The sequence below is a fragment of the Orbicella faveolata genome, unplaced genomic scaffold (assembly GCF_042242905.1).
Source record: "Orbicella faveolata isolate gen_17 unplaced genomic scaffold, um_ofav_v1 contig_46, whole genome shotgun sequence".
Lineage (NCBI taxonomy): Eukaryota > Metazoa > Cnidaria > Anthozoa > Scleractinia > Merulinidae > Orbicella > Orbicella faveolata.
Genome location: NW_028301576.1, coordinates 18907953 through 18924065, shown reverse-complemented (window position 1 = coordinate 18924065; position 16113 = coordinate 18907953). Strand labels below are relative to the sequence as shown.

General features: G+C 43.5%; 1 protein-coding gene and 1 pseudogene across 1 annotated transcript; one reads left to right on the top strand and one right to left on the bottom strand.

The window, feature by feature from the left end:
* Window positions 1-205: 205 nt before the first annotated feature.
* On the bottom strand, window positions 206-14964 carry LOC110041270 (uncharacterized). The gene is made up of 9 exons (XM_089276724.1): window positions 14352-14964; window positions 12530-12936; window positions 11145-11255; window positions 10041-10188; window positions 9061-9218; window positions 8229-8365; window positions 7629-7692; window positions 1699-7459; window positions 206-1145 (listed from the first exon to the last, which is right to left on the bottom strand). Exons 1-9 carry the CDS (start codon window positions 14479-14481, stop codon window positions 706-708), a joined length of 7356 nt encoding a protein of 2451 aa, XP_089132850.1. The 5' UTR covers window positions 14482-14964; the 3' UTR covers window positions 206-705.
* On the top strand, window positions 13090-13983 carry LOC149098760 (uncharacterized; annotated as a pseudogene).
* Window positions 14965-16113: the final 1149 nt, after the last annotated feature.

The window sequence follows — 16113 nt, the reverse complement described above, 5'->3', positions numbered from 1 at the left end:
ACCAAGAGTTCACTCTGGTTTTACCGGTATTCAGATCCTTTATTTCTTCCCGTGACTCCCCTCTGGCCTCGATAGAGCGTTTCACTCACGTGGCCAACAGCCATGCAAATTTATCGGCACAAAATAAAGTCTTTACATAAGAAAAGATTTTAACTCCCGCAGGATTGGTTTGGGAGACCAACATGGCCGCTGTTTCATTGTTTGGGGACACCAATATGACTGCCATGACGTCAATGGCGTTTTCCTCAAATTCTACCTTTATGATACCACCTCAAAATTTCAAGAATTAAACATTCACGTAAAATAAAATTAAAATCTGCCAGATAGATCTTTGTAAGTACAAATACAAAAGCAAAAGAAAAGTGATCAAAGAACAAAAATTTTATTTAACTCCAAATAGTTGTTACAGATTGTTTATTGCTAGGGCATGTCCGTTTAAGACTACGAAGAAAATGATATTTTGAACAAACTAATGAAAATCAAGACAAATGGGCGAAAAAATTCTGCACAGTAAAATAAAAAAGAAATCATTAATTATTGAACGAAGTAAAAGTCAGAAAAAATATTTTTGAAAACAAAAAATGAACCAATGTAACTTGACGATCAAGTTTCTTTTACATGGATAGTGTATCAATTCATTCAATCCAGAAGATCTCCCGCAAAATAGTAATTGTTATTTTAATTAAAACATTCTTGTTTAGAAATTTAATTCATTTTCCCCAGGGAACCGTCTGTTTCAAGGCAAACTCCATCCAAGGAATTCTTCACCGAAAGCCTCACCGAGGAGCGTCTAAGTTGCGAGGAAGTTGGGCTCGAGGAAGGTCTCTTTGGAGATTGGGACCTAACAGACGCGTCTCCACCTGCAGCGGTGACGTCTTCAAGCCATGCTGCAGACAACTTAGGTCTGAGGTCAGCGGCTTTATCACTGGATGAACTGAGTATGCTTGAATCTGACTGCGTAGCTCGCAGCCCAACAGCGTCTTGGGAAGGTGTGGCCCTTAAACGGGACCTTTTGGGAGAAGAAAGCTTCGGCGGGGGTCCCACAGGAGGTGATGGGTTGATTCCGTAGACACAGGAGATGTCTTGGGCTGAGGTGGTGGTACCCCTAGGGAGTCTTTCTATGGAGGACGCCGTCCTTGGAATGCCTGTGAAAGTGAAAAAAACAAAATCGATGATTAAAATACAATTCCGGTTAGCATCTTTAGGCCCTTTAGAGATGGAGCTATTAATCGAGCGGAAAGTATTTGTAGTTCACTTCTGTGTGTTTAATTTCGTACCTTGGATCTCCAAATGGTTCAAACTTCCAGACACAAACTTAGCACGGACAATTTCTCTTAGATGGTGTCGTTATAAACAGAGCTCGGCTGTATTCCCTCCCCCAGCCCCTTGTTGATTAACACTGTCAAAGATCACTGAAAGTTTTCAAATGCACGACAACTGACTTATTTGATGGTTGTCAGTCATCAAGTAGTATTTCATCAAAGCAAAAGTGCGCCGAGAAAGAAAACTTTACAGGAACGAATCGCTATGGGACAAACACTCAAAAGGTGGCAATGAAGTTATTAGGAGAGGTCAGGTTTTCTAGAACGTCGAGCTAAGAAAATGTTCAACCGGATTCCACCCGGTCACTGGTACATGCGTCTTCGACTGGTTTTGCATCGTGGATTACGTTTTAAGATTCAATTAAGAGCTACTAACCTGTGTTGAACTGTCTTCCAGAACTCTGGCGTGGCCTCCCTTCATCAGAAGATGAAACAGTTTGAACCATGAAGTCCACAGTTTCTATCACTGTCCTAGAAACCTTTCTCTCTCTTCCAAACCTCCTCGGCGCCTCAAAGTTCATCTCGCTGTCCCGCCTCATCCCTTGAAGCGGGTCCGAACCCGAAGGACGGGAATTCTCTGGCTCTAAATTAGGCTCGTCAGCTGAATCTAACATTCTTTGTACGATATCATCAACTGTATCGTGGATGGATCGTGAAACGCTCACTTTTCTATAAGTGGGGTAGCCTTCAAAATCGTTTGCTTCTTTCTTGATTGTACTAGGACCCTGAAACCGCTTGCCATCCGTTGAGGTGCCCCTGTTTTCTCCCCCTTTCTTCCCGCAAAGGATCCCATCATCAGACGTAACACCCTCCAACTCGCTTTGGTCTTCACCTTCAGGGTTTTTCCTGGAAGGGAAGATTTCTTCGTCGACATCACTTCCCTTCAATGCTACCTTTTCACGAGAAGATCTTGGCAACTCTGCCATGGAAGGAGGCGCTTCCACCAGCGAAGATTTCACGCTCTTATTAGTGTCTAGTTGAGCAGGGAAGGTTCTTTGTGGCCCTGTTGAATCAATGTACTTTCTTGAGGCTGCAATGTCAGCGGTAGATGCCGGGCGTGTATCAGCTTCGGCTCCTTCAGGAGTCAATCTTTTGTCCTGGATAAGACGCTCTAGGCTATAATCAGCTCCCTTTAGGCTATTGTCAACCTCCATGTGTTTCGCTTCCATAGATTCTCCACCCGTTTCATCTTTGTTCCCATCAGGGCGGTCACTCTCTTGTTGCTGGGAAACATCTGGTATTAGTGCTGTATCCTTCACAGATAGTTTGCTCCCATCACTTTCAACTACCTTCTCAAGCTTTTGAGCTGAAGAAGTTGAATCTTGTAACAGCATTGCACCAGAATGCGATGGTCCTTTCAAAAGCGTTTTAGATATCTCAGTTGGTTCCGTTTTCATCGCATCCTGAGAACCTAGATAGTTTGCAGATTGATTTGGAGGCGTTCCGAGCACAATGTTGGGTGTTTTGGGCAAAGTGGAAACTACGTCATCAGGTTTGGTAACGGACGGAATGACTTTGTCCTGTGATGTATGCTGTGCAGTCGCGGTTTGTTCGTCTAATGCACTGGGAGGTGTCACACCGTCGTCATTCAGAACACTCACTATTGATTGAACAAATTCTGTTGATGTAGAAGATGCTGCTGTCTTTTCTGAAGAAACTGGAGAAGACGCCAGAGAATTTTCTTTGGACGCATGGGAAGAAAGTTCTGTTCCTCCGACTACACCTAAAGATTGTGCAGCTTTTCCCACGGAAGCTCGTGAGGATAATGCTACGTTTTCCGCAGAATTACGGGGAGATTGAGTAACTTTTCCCTTGGAAACACGCGGAGACATTACGGTGTGCTCGGTGGACGCACGTGGAGACTGCACGACTTTCTCTTCAGAAGCACGATGGGATAATGCTGCGTTCTCGTTGGACGTGCGTGGAGACCGCGATGATATTTCTTTGGAAACGCGTGGAGACAAAGCAATGTTCTCGGTAGATGCACGTGGAGACGGAGTGATTTTTTGCTTCGAACCACTTGGAGAAAATGTGGTGTTCCCAGTAGTCGCACTTGGAGACTGCGTGATGTTTCTTTTAGAAATACTTGAAGCCGAAGCTGTGCTCTTGACAGACCCGCGTGGGGACTGGTTGATCTTTCCTTTGGAAACACGTGGAGACAACACCGCGTTCTCGGTAGATGCGCGTGGAGACTGCGTGATAATTCTTTTGGAACCACGGGGAGGCAATGTCGCGTTCACAGCAGATACACGTGGAGACAGTAAGACCTCCTTCGATTTCTTTGAGGAGACAACTGCCCTTTCGCTCGAGGTACGGGGTGAAGATGTAATTATAGGGCTTGAAATTGGAGGAGATAGAGCTGCCTTCTCTGTCGATTCACATGGAGTCAGCGCCACCTTCTCCAACGACACTCTCGGAGACGCTTTCCCTTTTTCTAAAGACGCGCGCGACGAGGGTACCTTTTTCTCTGTAGAAACACCTGCGACCAGTTTAGAACTTTGATGTGACGATTGGTTTGAAGATGGTGTGGCCTTGGGCAGTGTTGCTCTATCTGTAGACTTACGCGTAGACAAATTTGCTTTCGTCAGTGAGCCACCTGGAGAGAGAATCACCTTTGTGTTTGAAGCACGATGTAAAGACGTTGAAGCTTTCGGAGCAACCGCCGTAACGTTATCCAAAGAAGTATGTCGGGAACGGCCTTCCTTTTTACCCAGTGAGGTATTAGAAGTCGTTCTTACTTTACCCACTGAGGGACGGGGGGGCTGCAAGGTTTTTTCTGTGGATGGCTTCGCAGACAGTTTGCCGGACTCCTTTGAAGTCTTAGGAGGCGCCTTAGGCGATTTCTTGAGCTGCGGTGATGAGGTCCGTTTTGGATGTATTGATGTGCCTTTTAGTGAGCTTACACTTAACGAGCTGCCATAGATTTTGGAAGCAGAGCTACTTATTTCTGGCAAACGAGATGATGACTGCACTAGGAGATTCTTTGATTCTTTACGGGGGTAATCTTCTTCAACACTTTCGCTGGCGACGAATGAGCCTTTAGGGGACAAGGATGGAAGACTTGTCACCGACGGAGTTGCCCTCTTCTGTTTCCACAAAACCTCATACGACTCGACTCGGGCTGCGATGAGGAAACGCTCTGATGGGTTTAACTGTGGAAGGACAACATACGAATCGCAAGGGGAGATCTCGCAGCTGGCTATCTCTTCTCGTCTCTTAATGATATCATACACAGACACTTTTTTGTTTAAAGAGGTCCCTTGTTCGTTGATGTCGATGTTTGAATCGGATGCCGAGCGCTCTGGTTGGCAAGATGTGACATCTTCGGAGTGACATTCTGGCCCAGGGTCGGATGAACGACGTCGAACAAGACCACTTTCAGAGGTATTAGCAATGATTAAGTCGGTTGCCGATGGAATCTCCAATTCTTTCTCGAGTTCTTGGTTTTCTTGTGTGGCAACAGAGTCAGCACGACCCTTTCGAAAACGTGGAGTTGGAGGCCTATTCGCTGTACTCAAGAAGTCTGTTTCACGTGGAACATAGCTGTCCCGGCGAGGACGGAAAATTGTCTTGTTGCTGAAGTGCACGGAACGGCTTCTTCGGCGAGTGAATCGGGCATTACGTGGACTGCCACCAGCAATGGATTGATCAACAAAACACGCCTCACTAGCCATCCGTGTCTTTACAATGTCCATGGCGTTTTCCACTACATTGCTGACGATTCTTGAAGCTCTTAATACTAGGATTTCTCGCTGGCGACTATCGTTAACATTTGTGCTGTATTCCAGATCGGCTGAGCGAGCCTGATCATGCGTAAGGACTTCATATTGGTCTCGACCGTCAATGACCTCGACGTAGTACCCCTCTGCCCCAAGATGTCTCAATGCACCGTTGATGAGGTCTTCAATATAAGTAGTAACCTTCCAATACAAGGTGCCGGGATTAAGGTCACGGTCCGTTGATCGAGTCTGATGGTGTTCATCGGCCGAACCAGCCACTACCCCGTCGGCCGATACACCCACACTCGATGACAGCTCAGTTGCGGCCTTGTAAATCTCCAAATCTAGATCCAGCGTCCCGGTGTCTCCTTGTAATGTGTCAATCAGGTTTTCAGCAGATATCATTGCATGGGTCGCCAAATAGTTTGTGGCCTCGTCCAACTCCAGACCGTCAATGAAACCACGATCAAAGAGCTCCCCTAAAGAAGCTCGAACAGACACTGTAGACACTTTCTCTGCAGCATTCAGCAGGCTTGCATCAGTACCAGCAATGTCCTGTAACGACATCTCGTCCTCATGCAGTTTTGGAAAGGCTTTGGCGGCCGACGCAATTGCATTGCATGCAAGATCCCGAGCTGCAACTACAAGTCCTTCCTTCTCAAGTTTTTGCCGAAGGTTTCCAGAAGAGTCCATCAGGGTTTTAGAAATGTCCAAGGCAGTGTGCTTGATGTTATCTTCCATCTGATTTGCCATACTGTACAGGCGTTCCAATGATGTTGATGCTGATTTCAGAGCATCCTTAGCAAGACTTTGTGCAGCTATCCACAAGTCGTGTTCGTGTCCATTAACACTTTCCAACGATTCGTTTGAAGAAGATAATGGATCTTCCAAGGAGCTCTCCGATGTTTCTGGTGATGTCAATGTTGGTCCCTCTTCTGGTTCACTCATGATTCCGTACAACCTCTCCAATGATGCCTTTGCAGAGTTAATTACATCGTTCGCTAGCTTGCGGGTTGTTGCTGTCACATCCCATTCGTTTTTCTCCACGATATGCTCCAGGGATTGTGTTGCCGAATTTACAGCAGCTTCTGCAATGTCTTTTGCAACTTCATCCAGTCCTCGGAAAATTTGGTCGGCCTTTCCTTCAATTTCGGTTTCTGGTGCAACTTTTGTCCTGTAAATCCAACCGACAGATGCCTTTGCGGAATCCAATGCGTTGCTAGCCAATCCCTGTGCTGCTATTGCCAGATTACGATCAGAGTCTTTTTCCAAAGAACGTGCAGCTGACATAACTGCAGCGGCCGCAATTTCCCTCACAGCTTCGTCGTTGCGATCCTTTTCAACTTTTGTTACATACAAGTTCTCCAAAGACTCCGGTGCCGCTCGTATGGCATCATTTGCAAGCCACTGCGCTGTCAAACTTTCAAAATCATCCTTTCTAGTGGATTCCTGTGGTAATCGCGCAGAAGGACTGATAACAGCTTTGGCGAGTTCTTTTACTGACTTCACCAGGCATTTACAAACTGCCTCGGGATGATCCTGATCTTCGTCTACCTTCTCAACGTTTACGCCATACAACCTCTCGAGGGAAGCTTTTGCGGCTGCAACTGCGTCAGCCGCTAGTATTCGCGCTGCTATCACATCGTACCCATGCCTACCGATGACTCTTTCCAATGATCTTGTAGCAGAAATAATAGCCGTAGCTGCAACTTCTTTCGCACACTTATCCAGGCTTGCCGATCGGATTGCATAAGACTCCATTTGCTTACCGGCGACGAGTTCAAACTTTACGCCGTATAACCGTTCTAACGATGCTTTCGCTGCATTCACAGCATCAACTGCGAGAGATTTCGCGGCAATCATTTCACGATTGTCTTTGTTGTGCCGCGTTGCTGATATAATAGCAGCCGCTAGGACGTTTTCTGCACATTCCGAAAGATCTTTAGAAGCTTCCTGAGTGGCTTTTTGAGCAGCGCTGTTAGTAGCAGCCGCTACAACTTCTTTGGCAGTCTTGCGAATGGTAACATACTCTCTAGCCTTGTCAATGGCGTTAGTCACGAACTCTCGAGCCTTACGCCTTATTCCCGCGTCTGAATACAGCAACAGTCCAGAGTCATCAAAAGCGAGAGATGCACCATCAATCACCTCAAGTATGTATTTCCGCACCTTTGCTTTTACGTCGCCATCGCTTGTCTGTTCATTGGCCAAGATGGCCTGAGCTGCGTTTACAATTCCCTGGACGTAATCGGGAATTTTCCTGTAGGTTTCCTGCCTCTCTTGGTGATCCAAAACTTTTTCAGCGTCTGATATTATGTCGAAAACGACGTAATGGACTCTCTCTCGCAAGGCAAACTCGGTCTCCAACCTTGACCACAGTTTCTCAAACCTGTCTAATTCTTCCGTTTCTTCCTCTGCAACCTAGTTACAAAAGATCGCTTAGTTAGCAAAACCATCTAACTTGGAGCGCTTGTTGAAAAATCATATTGCCCGCAATCTAAACTTTGGTAACGACATTCATGTTGTAACTTAATCATCTCAGTGGCAATATGTCTACTCTTCTGGAATCAGTGCTTCAAAAACAGCTCACCGATTCAAGCTGAACAGTTTGCGCAGTATCATCTCTGGGCATCCTCCCTGCGAAAACAACACCGCTGAAAAAAAACAACAAACAAACAAGATAGTCACACCAGTGAGACGCGTTTATTGGAAAAAGCGCACGTAAGCGATGTATGTTAATGCGTCATTTTGAGGGTTTCCCTTCCCCTCTTCGTTATTTATTGATACTGATGGGGGACATAATTGTTTGGAAGGGTCTGAATGGCCCTTGACGTCCAATACATGCCGACCCGTCTTACAAGAAGTCAGGTCACGATTACTCAAAATAGAAGCGAAGTCAATTACCAGAAGTCAGGTTGCCAAGCCAGAGGTTGATCAGATTCGGATCATGACGGCTCCACACAGCACAAACAAGATCCGACGTTCCAGTTACTAGCTAGTTGGAATAGTTGAGATCAAAGCAACCTTTCTTGACGCCTATTTAGCTTAGCTGGCAACCTACAACGGATGGGACTGGGGAAGTTAGAGAGGGAAAGGATCTGGCGAAATCTCTAGGCAAAATATCGAAATGTTTGCAATACCTGGGTGTTAATTGTATTGCGTAGCTCAATAATACTGCTTAGTGTATTACCTGTAAACTACGTTATCTTCGATTCCAAATTCACTCCGCAAGGAAGACTGTAAATCCCAAACGCTTGACAAACGAGACCTGCGTCTATTTGTGCGGTCCGCGTCGCTTTCTTTTCTTTGTTGCAAGCTTCTACGTCCCTGGAGAACACATGAATAAAATAAGCGCTTCCAGCTTAATTGATTTTGGGAGTTTCTGTCACCAGAAATGACGGAAAGTCGCTGAGGGGGGCGAAGCTCAAGAGACTTGAAGTGACAAGAGGCGGTTGCATAAGCAGGATAGCATCAGCCCAGTGTAGGTTAACGTAGCCTTCGTTTTTATCCAGCATACCCCTTTATTTTTTTCAACACTTAAATTATCGCTTATGAAGTTTTCAACTTTGTCGTTTTGATTCGTTCGGACAAAGAACTTTCATTCTACAAGAAATCTATATTACTGTGTCCTCGGACGTAACTCTAACATATAACCACTGCGACATCGAGAATACAAATTACAAAAGCGAGAAGTCACGCAAATTTGCACTTAGCGTAGCGATGATTCAGCAGACAGATCCTTTGATTGGAAGCGCATACTAGCGATCACTTTTACGTTGATGACCTAATCTTGCTCTAAAACGAAACATTTGCTTACTGCTGATTAACTAAAAGAAACAACAGTTTTAAATGAAAAAGGCCTTCGTAACTATGTATCAATTGTTGTAAATACCAACAGACAAATTTCCTTCTAAAATGATTAGTTTAATATCAGATTGCAAACGTGTTAAGGAAGAAAGCCTTACAGCGAAATGGAAAAATTAAAATGAAAGTTTGTCTTTAACCTGCCAAACCGCACCAACCTGCTGCAGGGGTCTCTCACGCATGCGTGCGTGTTTCTGTTTCCACCTGTCCAAGTCTCGCAGCTTCTTCTCTCTCATTTTCTCCAGGAAATTCTCAGCTTGTTGATGCTGTTTTTCCAGCGTGCTACGTCGCCTTTTCAAACACATGTCATGTTGCACTGAAAGGCAGACAAAAAAGAAACTTTGATTCGCTCGACCAGTTCAAGTATTGTATCCAAAAGTTCGTTCCACAGTTGCATCAGCTGATTATAGAAGAATACAGCCCCATGCTTCCCGTAGATATCAGAATTCTTTATATACAGCAACTGGTTGAATGCTATAACCACTAAGCTTTGGGTAGAGATATGGTGGTGGGTAAGGCTACATAACCGGATTTAACTATACAGGGCCGGATTGTTCAAGGATCTATTAAGCTAACCCATGTAGGATTAGTGAGAATTTTGTTTTCAGTTTTGTAACTTTTCGGTGAGGTTTTCTGTTTATACATCTTCGTCCTTTAGTTTTAAGCCTGAGAAATCCACACAAAATATAAGAAGTGAAAACATTGTTATACAGGAAAAATTGATACTTCGGTTAAATTTTAATCCTCGGTTAGCGTTAGGCGCTTTCAAACAACCCGGGGCAGATGTCCTACTAACTGCAGCCTCGTTGATCTCCCGATAACACCTGTGCGAGTTCGCCGCTCGTTTGGTCGGTTTCCGGCCGAAGAATCTCGTTGAACGGGAAAAAATATCTGGTACCAATCTCAAGGTACCCAAGTTAGTTGGATCATGGTGCCGGCGCAAAGCCGCCACGCCATGGGTCATAACAGAAAGTGAACTCAGATAAAAGGAAACTAGGATTTTGCAGAGCACTCGTGACGCAGCTCAAGTTCTCTTAGGCGGTTTCTCGCTGGAGACGCTCTGACGATTTTCTCGAACTCTCTTAATTTCCATTATATGTCTATAAAAGCAGTATTACTTGACATAAATATTTGATACCTTGGCTTTTACGCCGTTGTTGCGCCACAATCGATGTTCTTCTCGCCACATTTCGTTCATGTTCCTGCTTTTCTTCTTCCTCTTGTTTTCGTTTCTCTTCCTGCCGAGCCAGTGACAGCGAGCAACGACGCTTCCAGTTCTCTTTCAACTGAAAAATTGGGATGTTACTTAGTACATCTTACAGTAGACATAAACCAAGCCATGTACCACAATACATGCTCCTATCAAACAGCCCTCACTCCTTATCATTGATGCTGTGTTTTGTGATGAGTGCCCCTGTTCCAACAAGCACCCTCATAGTATAAAATATATGTAGAAATATTTGCTATGTGTGCACAACATCCAAAATCAGTCCTCCCAATACCGATTTTAGTTTAGCTTCACGTAGAGCAACGGATGAGAAAGAGTACGAGAGTAAATGTCCCATATAGGCGTCAATCTCAAGGTAATCTCTATCAATATACTTTCTTGCAAGGCCTGTAGCTGTCCAGACACCGTTTGTTATTGGCTCACGAAACAATACATAAATGATCCAAACGATGTCCCGATCTCTCGAAACAATAGAAGCTACAGCTTATCAGAACCAATGAAAAAACAGGTCTGAAACAGGTGCTGGACTACTCAGATTAACAGCCAGAGCCAGATTAACAACATTGAAGTAGTTTTAATGCGTAGGTAATTTATGCAAAGGACACGATTATCAACGGCGACAAACAGACGCTCTCTCCGAATTTTTTATTTTGAGGAGGGTGGCTGTAACACAAGCTAGATTTGAAGATCATGTAAAGCATTATCATTTATTACAAGGGTTTTATACACGGTAATTCAAAGCAAAATTAAAGTAACCGGCTTTTAAACAAACCGACTTGGCAGAATAAGTGGGTTACCTGCCTCGTCCTCACGCGTCCATGCTCGGTTTAGGTGCGGTGCGCGTGGAGTTATGGGACTGTTGCACTCGCTATAACGTCGTATGCACTTCGCGCTTCGTGACCTAACCATCAAGCACCGCGCATCCAGTCACCGACAAAACGTAACGGGGCCTGAGGACCAGGCAGCTGGGTTCATAGGTTGTGTCAGATGACTTGAATACCAAATAACTTTTACCTTTTGTTCCTTCTCCTCGATCAAAGTTTGTCTCCTCTTTTTCAACAAATTTTCTCTCTCTTTGTCGGTAGAATTTCGTTTCACAAGAAGACGGATTTTGATTTTCTTCACCTAGAAAACAAAAAAGGTAATACGATACCAAACATTACGATGACTTCAAATAGTGTATCTGTCACCATTTATACACGAAAGGAATTTTTCTTTCATCCTCAAGTGATCCGTGTGGACCTTTGCTTGGCACGTATTAAATGCATGGACGTTGTTGGGTTGTTTCCGTCATTGAATGAAATTGTGTCCTGTCTCTGTTTGAAAATTGACAAATGAAACTGTGAAGGCAAAATCCAATACTATTGAATAATCCGAAAAAAAAGTCAACCTTGGCTTTATCAATTAGTTTTGTAGTGATCGCAGTGGCGGATCTAGGGGATCTTTTGGGTAAAAAGAATCGCCGAAGGAAGAAAAGCCAGCTGGGTAAGTAAGAAAGAACGCCCCCCTCCCCACTTAGCTCAAGGTCTAGCTACCCCCCCCCCCCTCCTATAGCTCAAGGTCTGAATCCGTCACTGGATCATCTCCCTTTGCGCTTTCATCGCTATTTCTCCCCTCCCCTCTTCCCCTCACAAAGAGAAGAATTCCATATTGATAATCGTATAGCTTAACAGCCAGAGAGTTTGAAGAGTGGGAGAGTCGATCCCCAAAAAGGTCTTATTTCCAAGGTAATCCCTCGCAATTTATTTTTAGGTCAAACCCTGGCTCGAAAATTCCAGAAGGATCCAGAAATAGAAAATCCTGTGAAGTTAATTTTGCTCGCTTGCTCATTTCCATCCTCCACGAAAACATCCACGCAACGCTCGTGGCAACATCCGAGGGAGAACTGGGTACCATACTAAAAATAACTTGAGATAGATTACCATTCTCTTACTCTTCATCGTCTCTTGCTCCAGCCTCGTTACCAGAACTTTTCCCAGTCTCTAGGAGAAAAGCCCTGGGAACGAGGTTGCAAATGCTCTGAAGGGGTTTATAGTTTCTGATTAGCTGTTACTTACGTGCGAAAAAACAACCTATCAGGAAACACTTTAGAACTATGTCAGCTACGTCACGGTTTGCACATCTTGAAAGTTTAGCTTCAAATTTTTCAGTCCACGGTTTGTAATCCTAGTTAATCTTCCCCATCCTCAAGCATCCTTGTTCCCTTATAGTTTAATATTATCTATTTGGTGGTTTCTTTTTATCTTAGTAAACTATTATTTCAGGTTTCCTTTCATTTAAAGGTAATTCTGTACGTGGCCAAAATAACTCAAAATACCGTGACTGAGCTCATTTAACTGTTTCTAATTGCCTGTTTACTTAAATACTAAAGCTTTTTGTATCTAAAATTTCCTACGAACTTTTTCTTCTTCTTTGACTTTTTCCTCTTGCTTTGTAGCAAGGTTCTTCTCTCTTAAGCTCTCGTTTAGATCTCTTTCTCGTCTCTTTTCTTCTTCGAATTTTTCTCGCCTTTTTCGATCTATCTCTTGCAGTTTGAGATATTTTCGCCGATCTAACTCTCGGCGTTTAGCGCCACGTTCTTTTAAGTCTCTGGCTTTCTGCTCTCGCTCACGCACGCTGCTGTAAAGTTCTTCGTCTCGGAGAAGCTGTTCACGGGCTTGTCTTTCTTTCCAGAGTTGTATTTCCATCTGCCGCTCTCTTCGGCGTTGCTGATGTACTCGATCCAGTTTCAGTTTTCTGAGCCACTGGCGGAACATGTTGAATTCAAGAAGCGTACATTTGACATAGCCACTATTCGTAATAAAACCTTTAAAGCAGAAAAGTAGAAACAAATTAAAACTGCAAATACAATGTAATCTTGATGTATAACTAACACTGAAGATACCAGAGATTTTGCAACTACCCTTTAACTACACATAAACATCTTTCGATACTATCCTCGGGTAAAAGTTTAGGGTGAATGTTGAAAAATAGCTTGGGCGGTCCAAAAGGCCTTGAACAACCCAAACATATCAATAAATAAACTTCTCTTGATAAACGTCTGGAGTAAATATTGACAGTAAGGTTACCAAAGCAAACCAAACTCTTGGCTTTCTGCGAAGAAATCTTGTCAACTGCCCTGAATCAATTAAAGAATTAGCTTATAAAGCACTAGTGAGACCTCATCTGGAATATGCAAGCCCGGTGTGGGATTCCTGGATTGACAAGCATATAAAGCAAATAGAAGATGTCCAACGGCGAGCTGCTAGATTTGTGAAGAACTGTTAGCAGCGAACACCTGGAACTGTTTCCAATTTACTTAACGATTTGGAATGGCCCTCCTTTCAAAACATAAAGCTATTCATGGTGAATCAGCATTAGAAATCCGATGCTATATCAAAAGTCGTAATTGTCAACTTCGATCTTTTCACAAAGACAAGTTCATCGAACTAACTCCGAACACAGAAAGCTATAGGAACTCATTTTATTGTAGAACTATTAGAGAATGGAACGCCTTACCTAACGATGTTTTAGATGTTAAAAAAAGTCAATTATTCAAGAATGCTCTTAGATTAGAATGATGACATTTCAATTAGGTTCTAATTTTTTAATCTTAATTAACTTTTCTTAGTAATCTTTTTAAATTATGTACATATTTTATTATATATTTTAAAGGTTTTTTACCCCCCACCCCCCACCCTGCTTTTTTTTTTTTTTTTTATTTAACGTCTTGCAGTGATGGGAGCATGCCTCCCTTTGCAAGACCCCCATAATGTAGATGTACATGTAGATGTAGAAATGCGGACTCATTTTTGCTCCTGAATCATTGATACTGTGGAAAATTGGAATAGGATTGTAGACGATGGATTTGGAACATGCGCGCTACATGTTTTTGAATTTTAAAGTTACACCACACTTTAGGTTTTGCACCTACTGGTTCACAGCTCTCTGCGTTAAAATTCCGGTCTCTGTAGCATGAAGTGACTAGGAGTATTGCTCCTCCCCCGTGGATAGGATGCTAGTCCATCGCAGACTTACCCCGAGCATCCTGTCAGAATGCGCCTCAATACTTCGCCGCTATACTCATTATCACTTTTGCGTGGAGAAAGGCACTGGGAGAGTAATGGCCCTGGTCAGGGCTTGAACCAGGACCGCTCGGTCCGGAGTCCACCCTGCTAACCATTACGCCACCGCGCCTCCTACGAAAACGAGACCAAAATCTTGAAACAACCGGTAAAGTACCTTTCTCGACAAGTCTTCGTCGCATGGCTTGATTCTGAAAGTATTCCTTTAAATGTGGATCGTGTAACACGTTGTAGCGTGGCGGGGGACTGTAAGGATCTGTCAGATCGAAATCTGCATCGGTTGGCATCTCTCGTAACTGCATGAAATGTAAAGGTAGAGGTCTGTTAACATATTGGAAGGGTTTTTACTTGAGTGTCCAAGTTATTGGTTTTGCATTACTACGCTACACGATTGGCTTAAAAAACTCTCGCCGCTTTTCATCCAATCAGAAGTAAAACCAAAACCAATCACAACACGCTCGCACACGTTTTCCCGCGCTTCTCGTCGTATTGTATTCACATATTTTTTACTGCTATGATTGGTTCACTGGACTTTCTGTGTCCTTTGTGATTGGCTTGAGTGATTACTTTGGTTTTGGTTTTACGACACTCAACTGAAAACCGCTGCATGACATTTCGAAGAGAGAAAAGAAATAATACAAAGTCCGCATGCCGCCGTCAATTTTAAAAGTACCCCGCCTCTCAAAATGAGCAAATCCCGCTCCAGCCGAAGTATAGTTTATCTTGCATCTCGCCATAAAAATGCCTGTCATCCCGTATCCCGCCTTCAATTTTACCCTCATCCCGCATCCCGCATCCCGACACACCTATGTTGGTCTGTAAAGCTGGAAGCTTCGAGTTGTTTTAAGCATGATAATTCCATCAACAAGCTACATGAACTTGAACAAAAATTCACATTAGTCACAATATACTTTCGGCGTCTTCCGTGTTGTTTTCGTGAAGCAGGGCAATTCAAATTGGAGTGGCTTGATTGCCGTCTATCAAATCAGTAAGCCAATCATGAATCGAAATGGAACTCGGACCACGAAAACAATGTCCATTTTTTTTTTCAAAAATTTTGTACCAGGAAAACTTCCTCTCTCAGCATCTTGGGCCTTTTGTGACTCAAAGTAATTAAACGTACTTTCGCGCCTAGTCTTCAATTTCCTTTTCGAAGTGCTGTCTGGAAAACTACAGCAAAAGGCCACCAACCCTGAGCGACGTGCTTCATCACTGCGCTTTCCGAAATAAATACGAAAGACGCTAAAAATTCGGATGACATTTGAATCTTTCCTCATAAATATCTCACCTTTTGCGAGAGACAAGTTGTACAGAATGTTATTGAGCGCTGCGATCCAGGAATCAACGGAAACTTGCTGCTCAAGCTCATTAAATCTTCCTGCATGATACACTCTGGATTAAATTCCAGCACGTTGGAGCTGTTCGCGCGAGCCACAGAAAACATATAAGCCATGGCGTCCATATTGAAACGAGCGGTGTTAAAATCTCTGTCCTTCACGACTTAAATTTTCTTCTTTATCTCTCTTTCACTGTGTTAGACTATCCATGAAGAGTTTTTCGAGACTGAGTTACGTGAAGTACGTCATAATAAATAAATTAGTGACGAAGCGAGAGATTTGCGCGCGGAAATGCGAAAGCGTGCGCGAAAAGTCAATGTTGTTCTAGAATCTTTCCCACTGCTGTTTTTATTGTTGCTTATTTAAGCTGGACTAACAAAACTGTGGTAGAATAAAAGCACTTTGCAGGAAAATAGTAAATATCGTCTGCACATTGAAGAAAATTGCAAGTAGTGGTGGCAGGCAGCTTTGCGGGAAATGACAAAACATGAAATTTGCTGCGAAAACGTTTTACGAGTTTCATGTTTTATATAACTCAACCGCATTTCACCCAAGTACTCAAATTCTATTAGAAATGAATTT